This window comes from Lepisma saccharinum, chromosome 13 (genome assembly GCF_977018435.1).
Source record: "Lepisma saccharinum chromosome 13, izLepSacc3.1, whole genome shotgun sequence".
NCBI classification, from domain to species: domain Eukaryota; kingdom Metazoa; phylum Arthropoda; class Insecta; order Zygentoma; family Lepismatidae; genus Lepisma; species Lepisma saccharinum.
In genome coordinates this window covers 82,613,832-82,639,198 of record NC_139241.1, presented here as the reverse complement: position 1 = coordinate 82,639,198, position 25,367 = coordinate 82,613,832, and the positions used below count along the sequence as shown (strand labels likewise).

Genomic DNA, 25,367 nt, shown 5'->3' with positions numbered 1-25,367 from the left:
AGACTTTGAAACATTTTCTAAACGCTTTTCATGTTACATTTCATTTGCATGAGGAATATAATAGCTGCTTAAAAACTGCTATACGAAGACGTAATTTTTATTTTTTAAAAAAGGAAGGGAGTGAGTCATTCATTCATTTATTTCAGTGATAAGAGCAGCACCCCCAATAATTTTGACAAGTCGGCGCCTCTGTTTCACAGCAAATCACTTCATAAAATTCTTGCCTCATTTTACGTATATATGAAAGGTAAAACTAATCAGACCGTAAATTAGTGTTCTAAAATGACTTTTATAAACACAACCATATCGAGCATTGGAAATATTAGGCACATCTCAAGAAAAGGATATCAGTTACAATTTGATATTTTCTTCACTGTCATTCAATTTTCTTGTTCTTAAGTCGCTATAAAGCATTCATGAATTTAAAAACAAGACTTTTTGTGCTGGAAAATTAGATACAGTAACGCAATAAATATAGTAGATATATTTCCCACCGAAACATTTCTTGCAAAAGGAAAATTTATTTCAATATGACTTCACGTTCGATGCAAATATAAAAATTCGTTGATAAGTGTGGAAATATGAAGTCATAGCATTGTGGAATCTTTACCAGACCGAATGGCCGGAACTGATTAAGTGATAAGAAACCCGCTTCAACATAACCAAAGATTAATATCTCCAGTTCATTTGAATCAATAACACCATTCCCAAGTTCAGCCATGAAGCTGCTGCTATTGTTGCTTGTGTTAGCAAGCATACAGGTATGAATCACATATTTTGACTTCCTAACTTTAAATTGAATTATCGGATTATCAGTTTAAAATAACTGACTGAAAAGTGTTCGAGAAGTAATCTAAAGATAATTAGAACTGTTTGAAAAGGTCTTAGAAATTGTAATATTTATGATTCTTAATAAAATACGAATAAAATGTAAAGTAAAATGCTCCCCTGTGCTTAGCACCACGCCATGAAGGCTTATAGGGGGTGTGAGGGTAACGCCCCACACTTTCGTGATCAGGTCGTGAGTGGGGGTGATGTGATCAGCATCACGCCCCTGACCGCCTTTATCCACCAGGGTTTCCCTCAGGTACCCATGTCATTCGACGCTGGGTGGGCGCCGGGGCCGCTTTCAACGTTAGAAAAGTTCCCGGATTTGAACCGGCCGGGGATCGAACCCGGGACCTTTAGCATGGTAGTCAGACGTGTTTCCGACTTTTTTTTTATTTCTATATAATTTACATTTACACTATACCAATAATCAAAACTTTACACAAGTAATTAAGAGATATTACAAATTGGTATATAGTGAATAATACAATAGTTTTCAATGTATAGTTTTACATAAGAGATTACATTATGAAGTACATTAATCAATAATTATTAAGATACAATCTTATCAAAATTGCGCTATTTTGACATTAGTACATTTTGTAAAAAGTTTGCATAGAAACTTCTCTTGTAATTGTTCAGTTGTAAGTATTCGTTTTGTACATAATTCTGTAATGATTCTTCGCATTTGGCTGGTTTCTTCTTTAAGGCATAATACACATACTGAGCTATGATCCACTGCACAGCCTGTAATTTGGTTCCTGGATAAAAATTAAAGTCTGGAAGTAGGATGTGGTCTGCTGTAAAGTTGTTGGCAGGAGGTCGGCACATTTTTCCTAGTATTTGGCAAAGGTATTGCCAATCATCACGTATTTCGGAGCACGTACTGAGTCTATGTTTCAAAGTATCACTTTGACTGCAAAGTCCGCACTCGTCGTTCCCTTCCAATTGTAGCCGGAGCGCCATCCGGTTTGTCAAGACTTTATCAGGCACTGCTAGATACCACATAGATCGCACAGGTGCAGGAATGTCTCGTGCAGTTACATTACGCCATGCGTTTGACCATTTGATCGTCGTCTTTGTAACTGCATTCGATATATGAATTTGCCCGTAATTGTTTCACTTTGTAATTGCGGGCATGCTATGAGTAAATACGTAAATTCCACCATCGTCGTTTGAAAATACTTGAGAGTACTGCTTAATTTAGGCACTGAGACAGGGGCTGTAGGTTCTACATCTCTTAAGTAAGCATGTAGCACATGTCCTGTCAGGTTCAGTGTTGTACTCAATAATTGTTTTATGTTTCGGTGTATTAGAAGTGACTGTGCTTTTATTTCAACATTCATCAGGTTAAGTTCTCCAACTCGTTCAGTTAGACACAGTGTCTCATACGCGACCCGTAATACATGTTCTTGCCAAATAAACTGTGTTGCTATACGACGTATTTCCGCAGCTTTTGGGTTGGGGAGTTCTAAGACTAGCACTACATACCACACTTTAGAGATATGAAAAAGGTTAACGTAGGTTACTCTGGCTACTATTGATAATTCCCGTCGCCGATCTAGAAAAGTTGCATGTCGGAGGCGTGTCACCACTTGATTATATGTTTTTACTTTGGTTTCTGTTAAGGTGGTGCCAAAAACTATCCCTAATATTGTCACGTTCTTTACATTTTCATACACAGAGGATCTATAACAATGTACTGGGTCCTTTCCCAGTTGTAGAATTTTCGATTTTTTTGTGATTCATTGTCAAGCCCGTTATTTCTTGTACTGATATATCATGTTCATCTTGAAGTATTATTGTCACATCGTCTGCATATGCAAGGATTCGATGTGTTTGAGAATATAGTTCTATTCCTTTTACCTGAACCTGTAGCCAGTTTATGATAGGTGTTATCGCTAAACAAAAGGCGAGAATTGAGAATGGACATCCCTGTCGGAGGCTTCGTTGCAAGGGAAACTGTTTCGTCAGCGTTCCATTTAGGTTAAGTTTTGCTCTTTCTTGGAAATAGAGACCTTGGATCGCCTCGATAATTTTGTCTCCTAGTCCAATTTTGCGTGATAATGCAAATAAATAATCATGTTTTATGGAATAAAATGCACTTGCAAAATCTAATGCTAAAATTGCCATTGTAGAGTCATTTTTACCTTGTGTTACTATTTCTCTCAAGGTAGTTAATAATTCAAATATTCTTTCTTTGGTTTCAAATACATGTTGTTGTTTACCAATTATGTTATCTGTATATAGCTGCAAACGACTAGTAAGAAGGCGTGCGTAAATTTTGTAGTCTACACATAACAACGTTATTGGCCGGTAATGTTGTGCAGATTGACAGCGGCCAGGTTTCGATACCAATACCATAACTCCTAACAAGCTTGAGGGACCCATCCGTTGACGCCGAAATACGTCGTTTACCCATCTTGTCATTACGTCTTTCATCAGGCGCCAAAATGTTTGAAAACGTTCCATGGGAAGGCCATCAATTCCACCCGCTTTATTATTTTTCCTGTCATTTCCGCTTGCTTTACTTCGTCCATTGTAAAGGGTTGCTCCAGCGTCTTGTTGTCTTCCTTTGTTATCTTCGGAATGTAATTGGCGAGAATCGACAGATCTGGTGGTTCTGTGGTAGCCTGGGCCCCAAATTTACTGGAAAAGTGATTGACGAGATATCGGTATATGTAGAAGTCAGACATTCGTTGTTTACTGTATTGTTGACAAAAATATTTTATGGACGGTTTGAGGAAAGAGTCCCACCACTGAATCAAATATTTCTGACGCAAACTCATGGATTCCCATTTCTTCCACCGTTGTTCAAATTCTTAAACGGAATGTGGAATCTTGCAATAGTTGTATATTGAAACGTCAGTATCCTCGACCTTACCTAACGTGAGCTATATTTAACTGAATGTCCATGTTTACTCCATGGTGATCACTAAAACATGTTGGTTGTACAGTTATTCTCCTAGTCTGTAAAAATAAACTGCTGGTTACGTAAAATCGATCTAGTCTACTTGCCGAGTCGGTTCTTATACGAGGGTTGGAACTTAAATAGTGGCAACTATTTATGCACAACCGATACACAAGAGTTACATGTTTGTACCTGTTACTGTCCTTCAAAGTAGTCACCAGCGTTGTGTAGAACCCGTTGCCAGCGATGTGGAAGGCGTAGTATACCGTTAGCAGAGCCTGTTCTGTTGATGGTGCGAATGGAGCGGTCTACTGCCTGTTGAATCTCTGGAACAGTTCTGAAGCGAATGCCACGAAGTGGTTCCTTCATCTTCGGAATCAAATCAAAGTCACAAGGACTTAAGTCCGGGGAGTATGGTGGATGGTACAGTACTTCCCAGTCCCATCGACCGAACAGAGCATCCACAGCTTGCGCTGTATGCGTCCGTGCATTGTCATGCAAAATGATGGGTGGGTTGCGCAGAAAGTGTCGCCGCTTCTTTTGCAAAGCTGGTCGCAGTTGATGCTCCAAAAATGAACAGTAATACTGGGCATTGACAGTCTGCCGTGGAGGAAGAACGTAATGCGTTAGGATAACACCATCACAGTCGTACACGAGAATCACCATAACTTTCACCACACGGGCTCTGACGCACTTTCGACTTTCGCGGCGACCCATAATGACGCCATTCGTTGGATTGGCGTTTCAGTGTTGGCTCGTAAGATCTGGCCCATGTCTCATCCAGTGTTACAATACGGCGTAAGAAAGCCTCACCTTCGCGCTCATAGCGCTCCAAGTGCGTCTGAGCAGCGTCGTAACGCATCCATTTCTGAATTTCCGTCAACTCATGTGGAACCCATCGTGATGCAATTTTGCGCATGCCCAGGTGTTCCTTTAGGATGCGAAGCACAGTCGTGTGCGCTAATCCGGTTTCGTGGGCGAGCTCACGTTTGCCGACCTTCGTTGAAGGCTTTTACCCACCGTGCCACTGTTCTGTACGGCAATGCCGATTCCCCGCACGCCTCTTGAAGCCCTTGATGACACTGTCGTGCTGTACAACCTCTGGCACATTCAATCTTGATCCAACTCCGTTGTTCCTGTTTGGAAAACATAGTGACCTTCACGTTAGACCGCTCGCTCACAAGTGACTGTGTTTCCCTCGCTTGTGCGCCTGCCTGTGACGTATGACGGGCGAGTCCATTTGCTCGGAGGTAAGGTAGGTATGTCAACAACGTGTGCTATCAGCGCCACTACTACATTGCATTGCATAGTGTCTCCACAGCAGTGTTGCCACTGTTTAAGTTCCAACCCTTGTATATGTGAAGCCTGGTTCGTGAGGTGTTTTTTCTCCCATACATCACTTAACTTAAACCCATTCACTAGAGCTTGCAAACTGTGGCAGAGTTTAAATCCGGGGTTTGGTCTTCTTTCCGCAAGGTACAATTAAAGTCACCCCCACGGATCAAGTGTTGGAGATTTCCCCCTAATGCTGTCGCTACAGGTGTATTAAAAAAGTCTGCGCGCTCCTTATTGCTGCAGTACCCGAGGGTGCATATACATTACATATCCACCGATCCCACAAACACACATGTAATCCTCCCTGATGGGTGATATAATACCTTTGAGACAGGGATAGTTCTCTTAACAAGTATTGCTGTCCCTGTGAATTGAGGGTTAATATTATTATAAACTACATAGTCTATTCCGACCACAATGTTTTCTAAACCGACTTCCTGTATACATACGATGTCCAAATCATAAGTTTTTAAGTAATCTTTGAAGGCCTTAATTTTTACTGTCGAAGTAAATTTATTTATATTAATCGTAGCTAAATGAAATACTCAATCTTGCGCCATATCGTTTATGACATGCAAATTTAGCTTATTCGTGACAAGTAATAGAAAAACACACCAAAAGGTACCCGTTACTATAATTTCTATTAAATAGATCTCTTAACTCAAGAAAATCTTCTCTTACACTTAATATCAACAAGAGGGGGTGTGAGAAGGGAACATGAACACATCTAATTAATAACATATTTTATATCAACTGTTATAAAACAAAAGTACTTACAGACTTTCTGTAGAGCCATTCTTCACATGTTTGTCATCATGAGCAAAGGGTGTTTCCAGATTTTTGGGGTACAATTTGGGCCAGTTTAACTCTCACATGCGACGGGGAACGTTGTTCACTTGGTTTCTTTGCTGGAGGGCCATTTACCGATTCGATGCGACGATTCCTCCTCCGTCTCTGCCTCCCCACTGTGGGTGATGATGCGATCTGCACCGCTGAACGTGCTGGAGATTGGTCCCTGGTAGTCATCTGCAATGAACCTTCATCTGGTGTCGGTGAATTCTCGAGTGTTTCCCTTGGTTCTATTTGCTTAGAAGTGTTGGTTATCATCAAACTGGTATCCTCGTCTTTGGTGGACTCTGAACTCTCCATAAATTCGTCAGTACTTTCATCATTTGGAGCGATTTGTTCCTTTCTGGTCAACATTTGTGGAACACCCTGTATTGTCTCATCACTGACAAATGCAATTGGTTCATTTTGTTGCTTGGTCGTTACACCTGAGAGTACCACACACTTCTTCTGTGCTGTTCAGGTTATACGGGATGGGTCGGACTTTTCCTGCATACGATTGGGGCATTGATTGAAGAAGTGTTCCTGGGAATCGCACGCCGAACAAGTCTTAGTTTGACCATTATGTGTGACCCAATACCTCCCTCCACTTATAGACACGTAAGAAGGTATTGAACGGATCAAGGTTATCTTTACAATTTTTCTGAACGTACGTACTGGATACATATGATCTTATGATCTTCATTATACTTCTCATCTAAGAATGTATATATGGTTCCATATTGGCTCAAAACTACTCGTATCGGGTCATCGTCTAATTCACTTGGGATCACATGAAGTCGAACTATTACTGTTACACTGTCTGCTCATGTCATCAAAACCTCATGGGTACCTTCCGAATCATTATACACAAAACATCCATTCGATTGAATCAACAACCGTTCACACAGAAGCTTCGAAACTAGCTTCAGACACAAACATTTTCTAAAGTGATCTAACTCGATACTCACGACCTGATCCGTTGTTAGTTTCAATGTGTCGTTTATCCATTGGTGTAATCCCGTCGACGTGGGTTTGTCTCTGATATTGCTGAAATTTATTATCAGTGTGTTGACCCTTTTAATCGCCATTTGACGTCTATGTATTAAACTTCCACAAGACACTTACGTAAAGCACGGGCTACGCGTACGCGTCATCGGGAGTTGTACGAGCGAGCGATCGCACAACTTCCTTGTATCGCGGCTCTCGCCAGACTGACTGAGCCACCGCGGCCACGTAATAAAATTCGTGGGACAGTCAAATGGAAACCTTAATTTGCTTTTGTTTTTTTATCTAGTAGATTTCTGCATGTAAAGTTGCACACGTTTGCTGCATTTTAGCACAGACCCATTGCTGATCTAGATATATTTTCAAGTCTGAGTTAGTATAGTGCCTGTATGCCTCAAGAGGAAGAATATTTGGAATCTATGAGCGCCACTGCGAAGGTCTTTCCGTGCGGACTGGGGCCATTGTCGAACTTCCTTCTTTATTTGTAAACTTATTGGTGTGGTAAGCAAGCATGGAGACATTAAATTTTCATTTGCCGTAGAATGCCTATACATTTTAGGCTTCCAGAGGCCAATAAACCACTGCTCTTCGCTGGTGCATAGGCATGCAGGATCCGGCACCTTTAAAATGACAAAAATGGTGTGAAGCTCACTTGATCAGTGTTGCAGCCGTGGTCGTTTTGTATATAACAGTCGATACCTCCTGTAAATTTTGAGCTGTTTACAGTCTGTTCTGTAATTTTTGTCGGACTCCTTAAGGTTTTTCATTTGATTCTCCCTCGAAAAATAACAGGCATATTATTGGGTAGGGTGAAGCCCCACAGACCCGTATAAGTTGGTGTCACTGGTTCTACAGTTTAATATGCAGCCCTAATCAATGTGCAGTGCCTCCACCGGAACGCCTTGCTGAATGTCCGAATAAACATACACTGTTCAAACTAGCGAGTAACGAACGACAGTAATTCTAATATGAAGTAACTGCAAAGCGAAATACGCAGCTCCAAAGTACTCAATTTTGGAGTCAAAGTTCAAAATAGTATATTCAGTATGAACTCAATGAAGAGTGGTAATTATTGTTCTCTATCTTTACTGCACGTTATTATCTTTGTGTACGTGTAGAATGTTCGTTTCTTTTCAGTTTGAAGTTCGAGCTAGCTGGATTGGGAGAACTTTCAACAGAGCGAGAACTGCACTATCAGACTGGAGTCGTAATACGATTGACTGGGTACGTTCTTTGCTATATTGGCGCGTTTACTGATCTTAACATAGTCTCTTTGTTTGTTTTGATAAAACAGCGGCCAAATTATTGATGTTCAACTTAATGAAACCATCCCCAAAATAGTACTTAGTAAAATAATGTATATATATTTTTTTAAATTGTTGATGTACAAGGGTTGGCGCATGAGTCATGGCAACAATTTATTTTCTCGCGAGAATGCTGAAGCGGCATGAAAATCTGAAATATACAAATGGGCGGGGACAGTGTATTGCAAGGTGGAATGTATGAAGAATGTAGATGATGTGTACTATGTGAAGGACAGGGAAGCGAGCAAAACATCCTTATAGATAGCATCGAGCCACATGTGTTTGCAAGTCTGAAAGCATACATTAGCATTACGGGAACAAAGAGGCGCATACAACAATAGTACATTATTCCTCACAGTTTCCACCAGCACCCCATGACATTCCTGGCATCATTGGCGGCGATTGAGTTTCAAAACTGCGGGGCAAGGTGCCAAATCTTGGGGGGGTACTTTCGCTTGGTAGATAAGATTTAGCACAGTGCGGAGTCAAAAGTGGAAAAAAGTGTCGGGCAATTGCCCCCCTCGTCCCCCTAAACTCCGTCGCTGCGTGGCATCTCTCTCCAGTACGCTGTTGACTCAACAAAGAATTAACACTGCGCTCGGTACAATAATCGTTCATCACACTGCCATCTAGTGACCTGTCCAGATACTACGGGTGTCATGCTCTCAGGAACATATTATCATATTGTTGTACCACCGTCATGGGCGTTCGCAGGATTTTACCAGGGGGTGGTGGTAAACAAGACACATTTTCCTCCAGAATAGTGTTGTTCCCTGAAAAAAACATTACTTCAATTTGAATTTATCATGTTCAAGCAATAATTAACACATATTATTGTGGCTGAAATGAAACTATATGTGTGATATTAATAATTTTTGGTGGAATTTCATTTTCCGGGGGAAGGGGGGCGTGGCCCTCCTTTCCCCCACTCTTCGTGACGTCCATGACCACCGTTTAACTTTGAGGGAAAATATAGTTCCATGACTTATGCTTGAGCCCTAGTAGTTAGACAGGCGATGATAGCTTGAACAATTAGTATAATTCCAATTGACAGTTGGTGCTTTAATTGTTAACGATTCTATTAATAGCATAATAGCAACAATTACGAGTTGTGTTTTGATGTCAAGGAATAGTTTAAGTAGCATATTAATTTCGGAAGTTAATGCTTGTGTAATATTGTAAAACTACGTCCTTGTACCCGTTAATTGTAATTAATTGATTTCATCACCGCCATATAAAATTTCAGGTTTATATCAGTATAAAACGATCCTGGAATACCTATACAATTTGCATGAATATGGTTTCTAAAAATTGCTTCAAATGCAATGTAATATACAAATTATAGATACAATACAACAAGAAACCAAAGTTTCATATCTAACTTGCAATAGTTTGGTAGGAAATCTACTAATAATATCAATATTGGCTCCGCTACCCTTTTCTACACCCTCGATTTTTCGCACATTTCAAATATTCTCGTTACAAAAATTAGTTCTTCATAATAAACGATGTTTCTAAATAGCGCGGAAAGTAATTTTTCAGATCTACGTGCTACGAAACTTACGTTCTTTATGAAATTAAAAATCCTTGCGTAACGTCAAAAAGGTCTTTCAGAACTTTATGATGGCGAATGATGCATTCATGTCACAGGCGCAAGTCTGAAGATTTCGGATCATCGATCTATGTCACAGGCTCACGTCTGATTTTTTTTCTTTTTCTTCTTATGATTGACTTGTGCAATAGGAACATTTGCGATTGCGATATGTTATTTGTGTGATATATTGGCGGATTGGACATTTCAGACATTCGATTTCATTTATGCGACTTCAGAAATTGGAAATAATATATTTTTTTTTGGCAACTGCATGTCGTAAAGGGGAGGGTTTTTTTTCTAAATGACTTGTGGGATGGGATAATTTGCGACATCTAATTTTTATGATGGGAAGGGAGTGGAGGTTGGTATTCTGTGGAAAAGGACAACAAGGACTTTCAACGTAGGAGTTACTTCATTTTTGGACTTACAAATTGAACTTCGACCCACAATTCAATACCTGGCCTTCGGTTTAATTTTAGCCTTCATTTTTTGTATTTTCATGTGTCAATGCGGAAAACAGTGAGAAACAGTGTTGGGGGCAAGTGACTTCTAACATGCCTTTAAAAGGGACTCTATAGATAAAGGCGGGTAGCCGGAGCGTAGCGGAGGCGGAGCCGCGGTAGCGGTAGGGGGCGGTAAGTCAATTACCCCAGGGGCGGAACCCGAAATCGGTGGGAAATTTTGACTCAACAATTTCAAACGACAAAATCGCAACTTTAAACGGCTGTACAGTCGTAAATACTTCTTTCCGCGCTCCAATTCTTTTTATTCACAAATAGGATCACATAACCTTCATAATAAAAAAAAATCAAAATTAGAGGGTGTAGAATAGGTTACCCAACCCTCAAAAGTTTCTTTTTCTTCCATATAATCATCGAATTGTGTCTTTTAGAGTTTACATCAAATCGTTTCTTGTCAATTGTTTATTTACGTTTAATCTTTCCTTTAAATTTTCTCGGAAATGTGTGCTTGCTACCTACATTCGGTCCCGGGAATGTATGAAGCAAGGGAACGAAAACACGTCTCTGTGCAAGTAGTGACTGCAGAGAAATCGACCAATGAACGCGTGAGAGGGGAAGTGAGTGCATGGAGGGGAAAACGTAGCTGCAGCTATCAGACGTTTGCACTGCTTCTCTCCGCCCACTCGCATTCTCCCCTTCTCTACCATTATGCGCAGCCTTGTATGACAATAAAAATAATACACTGTCATAACAACATCTGAAAATAGTTAGGCTAAGTACAAAGTTCCACATTTGTGCAATATTTATAATAATTTAGTCATATGATTACTCAAAATTTATTCATATAATGCAATTAAATGTCTGAAATTATTATTTAAACTAATTTTATTAAATATGATGTTTAAAAAAGCCAATTTGTATATAATGACAAAATTATCAAATTGTGCAATATGTTGAATTCATATTCATAAAAGTTATTTTTGACTGACAAAATGAAAAACAAATATTTTATATCATATGTGTTCTTTCAGACAAGAAAGATATGATACATTCAAATTTATAATTAAATTTATTGAAATGATGTACATTTGCATTGGCATCAAGGTTTATATACAAAGGTCAATTCTTTAAAATTGTTCAATGTATAATATGATGTCATACTTGGTATTTTGTATCAACATTCAAAAAATGGTAATTGTAATCATTAGATAAGTATATTGTGATATACATAGTAAAATAGCTGTAACAGAGCAAATATGTACATTTACTACACAAACATTCAAGATGTTAAGCACTTATGGACAAAAATATAAAACAAAAACAATTGAAGATAACTCATACTAAAAAATCTGGCTTGAACTAGTTGCTCTAATACTAGTGGTCTGTGACTTTAAAAAAGGGGATCTGAGGATGGGAAAAAGATAAGTACAGATTTAGCAATATGGAATGGTGATATATTTGTACAATAATTGTTGCTTTTAAAGCATTAAACTGGGCAATGTTATAATAACTTGGATGTTTAAGTTATATAGAAGCCTTTTATGACTCGAATGAACTTTGAATATGATATAATCTTGTAAAGATTCGAAAGTTGTGGAATGACACTGATATGTATAATAGATGCCATGTCGAATTGGAAGCAGTGAATAGGTATCTGTTTTCATCTTCCTTAATGGGGCAGGCTTGTAAAGTTACAGTTCCTCAAATGAGTGCTTTGAGGAAGGTCGCATAGAGTGACACTTATATGTTCTACGTTTGGTGGTGATTTGATCAGATGATGAATTTCGAAAACTGAAGCTAAGAATTGTAGATACAAAGACTTGCTTTATCCTGGAAGGAGATAACAAAGATATATTTTTTTTATGTATAGCATTGATATCTTATAAATGTTCTTGTAAACATATTCATAATTTGATGCTGTTGTAATTTTTGTTGTTTCTAGTTTTTATTTTTTATTTTTATCAATATAATAATTATAAAGTTATCAGTATATGTAAATTTAAATTTCCTTTTCAATATAGCACCATAGCTACCTATTGTGCTGATACTGAGTTTGAATTATACTGACAAAGTCGTTATACTTGCTCCACATATTCCCTACTCCGAGTGTAATTCAACGATCATCCGAATTTCATAAACGTATTTTGTTGCCCACCGTGAAAGCTGCCACCGTCCTATTAAAATCATAACATATCCTGAATAATAATATGTTAATGTCCTTGGCTTTCAAGAAAAGTCCATTTGCTCAATCGTGCAATACGGTACTCCATTCAGGTAATTCTTGAAAGCGCACAAATATTGGTTTTTACACAGACCGACATCGACAATTCTCTTTACTCTAGGGTCGAAGTGTTCTAATCGACATCAAAATCGGAGTAATCATGCAATTCTGTTGGAAAGTAGAACGAACGTTCTTACTAATGTTTTGTTTTCCTGGGAATACAATGCCAGGATTCTTGGCACCACAAAGCAATGCCATAACTACGCTTCAGAAGAAAAAACAATCACTTTGATTGTTTATGAGACGCCACCCACTCCGGTTTCGTCCGCATTGTACACTTTGTAAAGAAAAAATTAGATCACCTCATTATTTTCTGTTTTCCGATAGTCGCTCCTGTATTCTCAGTTCTTTTATTGATTTCGTTCGACTTGACGTTTATTTTATTAACTTTTTAATTCATTTTTATATGAGAATGTAATGTAATAATAACTTATATTATTTTACAGTTTCGTAGCTGGTTTACCACTGACGAAGAAGTTGGTTAGTAATTTCCAATTTAAAGTTACAACTTAAACGGAAAGTCGGAAAACATTTCACTTCCGGCGAGAACGTTTCCTTTGGAGGGTGGATACTACATTAATTCCAGAACCTAAAACGCCCCAGACCCCAAATTTTTAAGCCCTCGTTTGTCTGTAATGGCGTCTTCAAAATGGCGGTCATGACGAAGATTCTAAACCTGAAACCTGTTAGTTTATTGCAGTTATTTATAATTCATGACATCTTATTTTCACCTAATTTGCACTTTATAACTGCATTATGATAATAAGAAATAAAAATGACCCACTTTATCAAATAATATTAGATATGGCGGCCAATATGGCCGCGAAAAGTCTGATAATATCCCTTTCAGCTATTTGATCATGTTTTGGATCAAACCTTATGTTTTGGATGTGCCAGAACTCAACAGTAGCCTCGAAAATAGTGTCAGACTAAGCCCATGAAATAATAATAATAGTTCAATTTTCGACAATTTGTATATGTACAGGGTGTTTCAAAAGTCTCGACACCATTTGAAAACTGCGTTAGTAGTGCAGATGGCGAAAAATGGAAAGAGTGGAAAGTTGTTAGAAATATGAGGTTTTCAATATAATGTACTTGAATTTTCAACGTAGCATTCGCCGTTGAGGCTGTTCGCTGGTACGAGCCTCAATGAGAACTGACATTGCCTTGTTGCCACATGCTTCGTTTGCATTTACATTTTCGCAACACCGTACTGTACTCGGTAAATTGAGAATGATGACGCAACATTAGAGGCAAAGTAAGAAGTGTGTGTGTGTGTGTGTGTGTGTGTGTACAGTAACACACACGCGCACATACCCACAAACACACAACTACAAAACCTGTAATTGTGGCTAATGTTATGTGAAATAGAGGTCATAGTGCTATGAACAAAGGATAAAATTTCGAAACGAAAGGGGTCTTAATTTTTCTCTTCTAATCAGGGTAGATCACCACTAAAACATATTTGCGCTGAGACAACATCTTCTGTTAGCGCAAACCGGAAATGCCAACAATAATGACGATTAAGATGGTGGGGGTTTACGCAGACGTCGCCGTATCGAGTAAGTTGTGTGTTTCAATGAATAAGGAAAGACATCTGGTACCGTTCATCAAAAGGAAGGGAGCAGTGGAGTGAACTAAAACCAGCAGGAAAAAAGATACTATATTAAAAATGTAATGATTCGTGTGTTACGGGTTGCAATCTTCCGTCACCACGCTGCTTCTCCTCCAGACGCCTCTGGCACACACCCAACGGAGGGCGTCGATATCGATATCCAATCTTTAGTCCCATTTTTGGAGATACTCTGGACAAGTGAGGACCCGCCCCACAAAGGACACGTTCTCCGCCGGAAGTGAAATATTCTTTTATTTTTTCTTGCTTTCCAACCGCACTAATATTAAGGCTCGGCTGGACCTTTGGCATGCAAATGGGCCATTTTTTTTCAAATGTTCCTTCCCATTCGAAAAACTTCTTGGATATTTCAAAATATGAAACATTACATCACCTGAGAATTCCTTCTAGAGCATTGACGTGAATTTTCATGTAGTTTTCTTTCACTGTTGTCTAGATATTATCAATAGTTTTGTGATTACATAAGTCTATTAAACTATTGATAATATCTAGACAACAGTGAAAGAAAATTACGTGAAAATTCACGTCAATGCTCTAGAAGGAATTCTAAGCTGATGTAACGTTTCATATTTTGAAATATCCAAGAAGTTTTTCGAATGGGAAGGAAAATTTGAAAATGCAAGATTTATTTTAACAACAACAAAATGAACATCCTTCCTGCCTATCTTAATTTTAAGTTTAATTTTAAGTAAATTTACACGAAACTGTTTACACATATTTATGTGTCAATATATTGTTCAAAGTAGTCCACAACATGTGATTATATATATGTACTGTTGGCGAAGTTAAAGATTACTACGGCAAACCGTGTCCCTAATCCACTTTTACGACGAGAGAAATTACTATTATCTAGTAACTCCTTCTATGTTATTGTTTGCTCAATCCAAATGCGACGAGTGCTAAGATATAGGTTATCCCAACTTAAGAGGGCAGTATGGGACGTTATGGGCTCTTACTTTTGCGACTCCCCCCAAATAACAGCGTTCTTGTTAGAATGGAAAGCCGTTAATACTTGAAGAGAAAATAATGAACATGTACTGAGAGTATAGGGAATGCGATGCTATTATTTCCTATCCTTTCTCTTACCATCCAGATTGTCTTCCAAAGACGTGTTCGTTTGTTGCATTTTCGCGATTGAGGGAGGGGAGGTGAACAGAACAGCCTGCTAGTTCCTGCCCCTCGATGCAAACACGTGCTAGGAAGAGAGAAGGGGCGGGGAATGTCCAAGAAAAAGTTCGTCCGTAGGGTTCCGTGTGTAGTTTATTGTACCTGTGTTCACTATCTTATTTTCGAACCTGGGGCTTAACTTTCGGGACATGATCGAAGTTGGGTTTTGAGGGCAGGGGGCAGAATTAGCTCGTGCACTTGAAATGTTGCATTTGAACAGTATTTCCTTGAAGTATACGATAATAGGCAAATTGAAACAAACAGCAAAAATAAAAATATCAGAGATTTATATAAAGGTGTAAATGAGTTTAGAAAGGGGTGGCAACCTAAAGTAAACTTGATAAAAGATAAAGACGGTGATTTTCTAGCTGACCCAAGCGATATTCTAAATAGATGGAAGAACTACTTTAATGACCTTTTAAATGTCCACGTAGGAGATAAATCAGTAGTGAATGAAGTCCACACAGCAGAACCTTTAGTTCCAGAACCTAACTTGACTGAAGTTAAAGATGCTATTAAAACGCTAAAGAATAGCAAAGCACCTGGCATTGATTTAATACCAGCTGAGTTAATTAAATATGGTGGAAATTCATTAATATGTCAAATTCATAAATTAATTTGTTTAATATGGAATAAAGAAGAAATCCCTCAACAGTGGAAAGAATCCATAATTGTTCCTGTGTTTAAAAAAGGTGATAAAATGAACTGCAATAATTACCGTGGAATTTCTCTACTCTCAACAACATATAAAATATTATCTAACATTCTTTTAACAAGACTAACCCCATATGCTAATGAAATTATAGGTGATTATCAATGTGGATTTAAACGTAACAGATCAACTACAGATCAAATTTTTCACATCAGACAGACACTTGAAAAAAAGTGGGAATATAATCAAAATGTCCATCAGCTATTCATTGATTTCAAAAAAGCATATGATTCGGTCAAAAGAGATAAACTATATAATATATTAGTAGAGTTTGGAATACCTAAGAAGCTTGTTAGTATGATAAAAGTATGCACCAGTGAAACAGAAAGTAAAATTCGTGTGGGTATTAATATGTCTGACAAATTTACAATTCATGATGGGTTAAAACAAGGAGATGCATTATCTCCATTGCTCTTTAATTTTGCCTTAGAATATGCTGTTAGGAAGGTAAAAGAAACTAAAGAAGGACTAAAATTAAATGGTGTGACTCAGTTGTTAGCATATGCAGATGATGTAGACTTACTGGGGGATGATGTGAATACAATTAAGAATAATGCTAAAATATTTTTCAAAACTGCTAAAGAGATAGGTTTGGAAGTTAACAAAGAGAAAACTAAATATATGCTTACAGGCCGAAACCAAGTGTTAGGTAATAATCAAAATCTAATTATTGATAACAACTCGTTTGAACCAGTTTCCAAATTCAAATAGTTAGGAGTAATATTAACAAATGAAAATTATATTAAAGAGGAAATAAAAAGTAGGCTTAATTCAGGAAATGCATGTTACTTCTCTCTTCATAAACTTTTGTCTTCTCGTTTAATATCTAAGAAACTAAAAGTTAAAATATACAAAACAGTAATTTTGCCTGTATTATTATATGGATGTGACACTTGGTCCCTTACATTGAAAGAGGAACATAAATTGAGAGTATTTGAAAATAAGATCCTTAGGAAAATCTTTGGACCTAAAAGGGATGAGGAGACAGGTGAGTGGAGAAGGTTACATAATTTAGAACTACATAATTTGTATTCATGTCCAGATATTATTAGAATAATTAAATCAAGAAGACTTAGGTGGGCAGGCCATGTGGCACGAATGGGAGAGGAGAGAGGAGTTTACAGGATTCTTGTTGGGAAACCTGATGGTAAGAGACCTGTAGGAAGGCCAAGACGAAGATGGAGGGACAACGTTGAGATGGACCTAAGGGAAATCGGTAGGGATGGAAAAGAGTATATAGAACTTGCTCAAGATAGGGACAGATGGAAGGCCTGTGTTGCTGCAGCCATGAACCTTCGGGTTTAAGAAGGCTAGAGAGTTAGTTAGTTAGTTATACGATAATAGGCAATATGTTACATAAAGTCAATGCATATTTGTTGATATTCAACATCAATTTTTAATATAGGAGAAAGAAATAAAATTTATTTAATTACAACTAAATTAATTAATAAAATTCAGGAATCAAACCAACAACTGAAAGTCAGTATCAATATGGAGTTCAGTAAACCAACCTAAGGATATTTATATTAAAGTTATATATTTTACTTATAAGGTGTGTCAATTATTAATATATTCACCAATATTTTTCCTACATAGACTATTTTATGAAATGTATATGTTAGAAAAACTAACTTTCTTTCTTTCTGTTCAAGAGTACACTTATGAAAACAAATATTCCAAACCAAAATCATCCCGTGAATATGGTAAGTTTTAGAAATGTTGATATGGTCACTTATTTCTGCTATTTGATTTCGTATTGTCATTTATTTTAATATATTACAACACTATTAAAAAATGTGTAAAAATAACAATGTGCAAAATATGTACCATGTAAAAGTCAATTCAATAGTTTATTAAAGTGTACATCAAAGCTTTACTTTCCTATTACACACAAACATAATGATTCTTACATGAATTATATTGCTAGGTGAATCAAAATTACTATAGCTACAATTGCCAAATCAATGCTACGTTTTGCATATCTATTTACATGCAGGAAATGATGTGTTCATTTGGATCAATACAAGGCAGTGACAACTCTTTTGTAGCTGGTAATTAAGTGCTAGAGCAAATCTCTTCTGCATTTTTTTTTACTCACGTTGACAAGTATTATTACGTAAAACTTCCAAATCCAGAACTACAACCAAGGGTTCAGAAAACTGATATCATAGAAAGTACTCTAAAATATACTGATGAGTAATAATTACTTTCAATAACATTCCCGAAATAAATAAAAAATCAAACTCTAGTGTGAAATTAAAAATTCTTAATATTTCACACCGAAAGAGAATTGATTTTTGCTAAAAGTTTGCAAATCCATACTACATATTCGTATCTCTCCACGATGTTTTATATCAACTTGTCTCATTTTCCTCCATTCCATATAGTTTGCATTCATGGTGCAAGTAGAATGTATCTGATTAATGTACAGAAACATTTCTTAAGTTAGTGACTACATTATTTAAATACTTTTAAGAAAACTTGTTCCATTATATATTTTTTTTCTATCTGAAAAAGAAAACTATGTACACCAATTGCCCCTTCCTTACCTTTGAGATCATCCTGAGATCAGTAGCTATCAACAGCTATAGCAACTTACTTGTCTAACCTACTCACGTATGCATCTAATAGTAGAAATTAACAGGTGAATAGGTTAGGCGAGTTACGTTTGCTTATTTCTGCTATTAGATAAATATGTGAGAGGGTTTTGTGTTGTTAACATATATCTCCAAGTTGATATAGCTGTCGCTAGCCGCTCGTCACCCTGAGTAACTTTAAGTTCTTAGTTATAATTTCAACTGTTTACTTTAGATTCATTTCTTATATATTCAGCTTTTCTAACATCTAGTCTTCCATGCTGATATAGATCAGTGATGACCTACTCTTTTATAGTTAATTAGAAATTGCGATGTAAAATTAAGAATTCATTATCGGCAAATTCTACTTCGGATAAACTCTATGTAGAATTTATTCCTCATAAGCTGTTTAAATTATTTCCATTGAAATTTTTGTAGATTAAAGGTGGCTCAAGCATTTATTTGAATATACTCGCCCAATGTAAAATTCCTTGATGTATTTTTTCGAGTAGAAATTTTCCTCGCATTGACTAACATAGCACAAAGGCCTACAAGTTAGGTTATTACGCACTGATGTTAAGGATAAAATATTCTAAGCTAGTTAATATCATTGGTTGTCTTTGAAATAGAAAAGACTCACCACGTCCATTAATTGTAAGCGTGTTGAACTTAGATATGACGTATATAACCGAAAACCTCAACAATCTGGATATACTTATTAATATATTTATCCATGAATATTTGGAATACATTCTGGCATTATTTGAAGTTCGACTAGTGTTGCACTGTAAATACTTTATTTTGTAGGAAATGGTGGAATGGGAGTTCACGGCGCTTCTGTGGATAAAGGTACATTTCACATTTATTTGAAATCGATTAGAATTTTTCAAAATGTAATAATTACATCAGAATTAATTACTTAAAGTACATAAATATTCAACATAATGAATTCAGAATCTGCAAGTTACAGCAGATATAACTCGATATTTCTAAATTCAAATGATATAAAGGACTAAGAAATGGAATTATGTGAAATTATTTTTGCGTAGAATATTAAAATTCTGAATTACCTTTCAGCATGGGTAATCCGGGAAGAAAAGATTTCAATTTTAAAACGCGTTCTTGTATCATAAAATGTGTGTTTACTATTTTTTTTTTAAACAATCGATAATAGGGCTTCTGCGATAAAGATCGATTACACTGGGGAACAGTGAAATTGCGGCACGGTGTTTGAGAGCTAATTTAGGGCAATTTCATGCTGCTGAATAATGATATAATAATATATTTCCTGAATTGGCTCTAATTTATGAAATAAATGCAACTAAACCAAAATGGTGGAGACATAAGACATACATATAAATGAACTTCCAACAACAATTTAATATTTCTTTTTGTGATTACAATCATTATTATAAAAATAAATTTATATAGACCTATGCTCATAATAATTAAGAAAATATGTACACAATGAAGTAACAAACTGTGTGAAACGTTTTCAATACGATTTCCTGCTGTATTGCTTTTTAGGACAATCCCTCTGTAAGCTCCAACAGTAGTCGGCCATCATGTAGCGATCCCACCGTCCCTGGTACCTTTCTTCCATTATCTTTATATCCTGATGGAACCTTTCTCCCTGTTCTTCACTAAAATCACCAAGGTTCTCAGGAAATCTGTCAATGTGGCTATGTAGAAAATGTATCTTCACACTCGTATTAGCTCCCAATTTCTCAAAATTTTTCAGCATATTTCCAACTATATCGGGGTACTTTTCTGCTCTGTGATTCCCCAAAAAGTTTTTGACGACGGACACAGAGCTCAGCCAGGCCTCAGATTCGACGTAAGACATGTAAGTTGTAAAATTGGCATCATTTATAAGTGTACGAAATTGTGGTGGTCCATCAAATATTCCTGCCTTCAATTTTTCAATACTTAGTCCTGGAAAAGTGTGTCATATATATTTGAAACAATCACCACTTGTATCTAAGGCCTTGACAAACTGTTTTATCAACCCAAGTTTAATATGCATTGGCGGAAGGATGATTTTGTCCCTATCTATCAGCGGTTCATGATAGCATTCCCCACTTATATTTTCCCTTGGGAGCCAAACTTTTATCGTCCAATGCTTTTCTCTAGCACGACTATCCCACAAACATAGGAAACAGGGATACTTTGTGTACCCACTTTGCTGTCCTAGTAAAAAATTCACCATCTTGAAATCCACACACACGAGCCACTTATGTTCAGCATATTCAATTTTTTTCTAAAACCATTTTTATGTTTTGGTATTCTTCCTTAAGCTATGTTGAGTGTCTGATATATTGCCTAGCAATGCTTCATAAGTTGCCTAGCAACAATTTACAAATAAATAAATAAGTTTCTTAATGGGAATTTCAGCCCATTATCAAATTTTGATATTACCGAGAAAAGCGTAGAGTAATTTTACCTCCTACATTTTCCATGGTGTGTTTATTTTTATAACTGGAGTCAATTCAACTGAACCAATCATACAATTGGCAATCACAGCTGTTTTGTGTGCTAAAACTGTTATTAAACTTTATGCCGCAAAATAAAATCTTTTTTTTTTTGTTCCCCAGTGTTATAGACGTAGGCCTACATAGAACATTTATTTCTAAACAATTTGAACTGCACTTCTTAAATTTTCGGAACAATTCAATTTCTTACAGTATATTTCAAGAGCAGTGAAGATGTTGCCGCTCTATGGAACAACCTGAATGCTCACAGATAAAAATGTAAGTAAATTTCAAAGTCAGAATACAAGGGGTATATTTACAGAGTTATCTTCCAAAAATCGTCGAACAAGAAATATTGTGATTACCATGACTTGTTGACTTATTATTACTTTGTTAATAGCTATAAATATTTATAATAATAACAGTAATCGTCTTTAGTAAAGCAGGGGCGTTTCTGCTTTTAGGACACTCTTGCAACCAACCCTTGTCAACAAGGAAGTAAGTGAGAAGAAAAGAGAATACATGTTAATACACAAAAATTAAAGGGTTAATGAAAAGTGACAATAATATAAATACAGAGAAAGTTACATTAAATACTAATAGCGACGTTATAGTTGGGCATAGAGAAAGCACAATAAGGAATAATAAGTAGTATATAATAATAATAATAATAATAACGAGAATAGACATAACAAGAAGGACAGAAGTGATTTCCTGAGTTGTCCTTTGACTAGTTTTTCAGTCAGTTGCTGTTCCAACACGTTTTAGTCGAGGTTTGTATGCGAGTAGATATTTTTCAAGGAGGTTGGCAATACATTCCATTCCCTGTAAATGATTTTCTGCAGGCCGCCGTTCTACTTAGCGGACATTTGATTTGATTTGTGTTATTTAGCATCGCATTTCTGCCACCTTTGGCTACGAGGATGAGTGATGATAGCATGAAACTGATGAAAGGAAAAGAACACCCAAAACAAAGGTCGGGATTCGAACCCGGAACCCCTGGCGTCGTAACGCGCCTCTCTCATACCAGAAATAAGAGCAAATTCATTTGTCTTGTTGAATGTGAATGTGAATTGGAATGAATTGCCAATCTTTCCAAAAGATTTTCATAACGCAATATTCATAATTCACGGTGGCCAATCTAGGACCATGATAAAATTCAAGCATAATTCCCGGTTTTCAAGGAGAACTTTCCAAAAATTCAAGGGTATCAAGCAGATGTTTTCTCTCTTTCAACCTTACGCATTATCGCCTCTCATCACTCACACATACACACACACACACAAATATATTAACAATATAAAGGTCCTGTGCGATTCTAATGTGTACAAAAATGCAATTCCACTGAACGATATACATATTTAATTTAAGGTGCAGAGTTTGCATTTCGCATACTCAAACTAGAAATACATCGAAAAACACAAGTCACAAATTTTAAGGGATATAGTAATCTCCGAAAAATTGTAAATTGTATAAGAATTTGAAATTTACCTAATTAACTTCACGATATCTTATGTTGCAATAATCTTCTGTCCCTCAGATAGATTGTTCTGCAAAGGACACTAGCAAAGTAAATGGATTGAGAGAATTCTGTTTTATTTTCCACGCAACTTTCTTTTCTTTTCTCGATAAAAAAGCTATACTGTGAAAATACTAATTTTTTAAAATTATATTTCTCTTCTTCTATTTGATTTCGTTTTTCAATAACCCTTGTTATTCAAATTATTATTTGTAAATACATTTTTAAAGATTTAAGAATAATTTAAGTCCTTCTCTTCAATTTTTAATGCCTCTTCTTCAATTTTCACTGCCTCTTTCTGAAACTCAACTACTTTTTTTTCAATTTTTCGTTGCCTTTTTGCCTGCCATTTTTAATTACTTTTCAGTGCCTAAACGTCCGGGCTCTACTAATAAATATTGCAATTTTTCAAATTCAAGCAGAATTCACGCATAATTCCCGGCGCCAATAATTCACGCATAATTCCCGGAATTCAAGGAATTCCAGGTGTGTAGCCACCCTGTAATTACAACGTAATAGTTGATTTCTGGACTAAAACACTCCTTAAAGAAGATAATAAAACCATTCCCGAACTGGATTTGAAAGTACGCCTCTGAGTACAAAACAAAAATCCGATTCGTTTCGAAAAACACCCAATCAGTGTGCTTCCCATAATGTTGCCGAACGAAATAAATTTTCATAAACAAAATAAAGTAGTAATAAATATTTAGAAAATAAAAATAACATTCAATTTATTTTCAGGTAACATTCGGAATCACTCGACACCCGAGTTAAAACATGAAAGTGCGATAAGAATGTTTTCATCTTAAGAGCTCTGCTGTAAAGTCATGTATTTTAGTAAGATTGTGAATAAATATTAGAGAGCTGAGTCTTTTCTTGTTGCTTACAGAATTTATAACTTTAGTGTAATGCTTCCAACAGATGTGCTTCCTCAGGATCTAGGCATGTAGAACATTATTAATAGATTATATATATTCAGCCACGTACTCCATGTAGGTAGTATTGATATAGGTGGCAATGGAATTGCTGACAAAAATCTTAGAAAAAACAGATGTCTATTGTCAAGATTTAAAATAAAACAGAGAGTACAAAAGTAACAGATAATTTTTGGTATTTAACACAATAACGGAAAATGAATATGGAAAATATATAGGGAAACGTTTGAAAATATGGAAATTTTATGTAAAATTAACTAAAATATGTGTTAAAAAGCATTTTTTGAGTTTACATGCCACGAATCGCAAAGATAATACAAAATTATATTGATTTTTTCATCATATGAATAGCCTATGCACTTACATATAAATTCGTTCTCTGGCTACTACTGTAAAACATATTTCCCAAAATGTCTCGTTTCCGACAATATTAACAACATAGAATTCTCATTGAAATACTTGTAAACAATTTCTTGAATATAAATGTGTCTCCTGTTTGATTGATTGATTTAATTACGTTATTTTACGTCGCTATTCTTCAACTTTTAGCTAATCGCGACGATATATATCTCCTGTGTCAGAGAGATTGATCCCAATAATGCTTTTTATCTGCCACAGATGACAGGAACGAAATTTACAGAAGGAATTCAAAGATAAGTTTCCACCTGGAAAGGAACATCTTAATCTCTTACAATAGCACCTGGAATAAGATTTTTTTATTAATTTATAACAGAAATTTTAAAGAAATATATATTGGATTTGGTTTTGATTCTATAATAGTCTGGAGCTATGTACACAAAATTATGAACCTTATAAAGGATGTTTCTGACAGCAGTAGTCACTCGCTAGGATATTTTAGTAAACTTCAATATCACCCAAATGTGATAGTATGTTAGAGGGTAGATACCTGAGGAGAAAACTATGACTGTATTTCATTCGAATTTTGTCAAACGAGGAACTCTTATACTCCACTACAACGAAACAGGAGAATAAGATTGGAATGGTACTTGTTAGAGTGCTGCAGCGAGAGGATTTCGCTCTAACACCTAATAGTTCGCACGGACGACGCTGGATAGCGTACGGAACTGGGAGCTCTTTGCTCGCCACGACGTCACTAGCGAGTAACACTCTGCCAGGCAAAACGAGCGGTATACACTTGAAGTCAGGTAGTACCGCGTATAACCTTCATTTGTCTGTGCCAGTGGGCTTTCAAATGTGGATCGTGAAGCAAAAAAACAGTGAAATTGAACACGTGGTCATCACCTCATGTTAAAATGTATTTCAGCATGTTAATTCATGGGTTACATTTTACGATATGTAATTAGGCTCTTACACGGTAATGTACTACTATTTAGAATTAGAATTACATAGAGTAGTTTCCCTCCATGTCTGGGGGTTTGTTAGAAACAACAGTTTCTCATTGGAAAGACGCATATGAGAAGGATGTTTTACATTTTTTTTTCCTAGTAGCCCTTCACCTAACTTCAGAGCCACCAGCCGCCGCTGTAATCGATCCGTTTTCTGTGTCATAAACTTCAGGATTACCTGTATGAACGCTCGAATATGACATCTGTTTTGTATAAGCAAGATGTTTCTACTTTGGTTGTTGTTGGCTCACACCGCATTTCGCCTGTGCCGTCTCCAACCATCGTTACTGCTATTCTTGATACTAGTTTTGCGTGCCTTCTTGACTTTGTCGTGTCTTACTGCACTTTCACTTTCACTTGCACTCGTCCTAACATACGCGAGAACGTGAACCTTTAAGCAAGGGACTACTCAACAGAAAATTGCTTTGATATTAATGTGC

The 25,367-nt window shown here is 36.5% G+C and overlaps 1 protein-coding gene across 1 annotated transcript; it reads left to right on the top strand.

Moving 5' to 3' along the window:
- The first annotated feature begins 586 nt into the window (after positions 1-586).
- On the top strand, positions 587-23,493 carry LOC145997091 (uncharacterized). Its single transcript, XM_083133711.1, has 7 exons — positions 587-761; positions 8,045-8,131; positions 12,994-13,027; positions 17,712-17,762; positions 19,443-19,484; positions 21,320-21,385; positions 23,367-23,493. The coding sequence occupies exons 1-6, from the start codon at positions 720-722 to the stop codon at positions 21,379-21,381; spliced, it is 318 nt and encodes a 105-aa protein (XP_082989837.1). The 5' UTR covers positions 587-719; the 3' UTR covers positions 21,382-21,385; positions 23,367-23,493.
- The last annotated feature ends 1,874 nt before the right edge of the window (positions 23,494-25,367 follow it).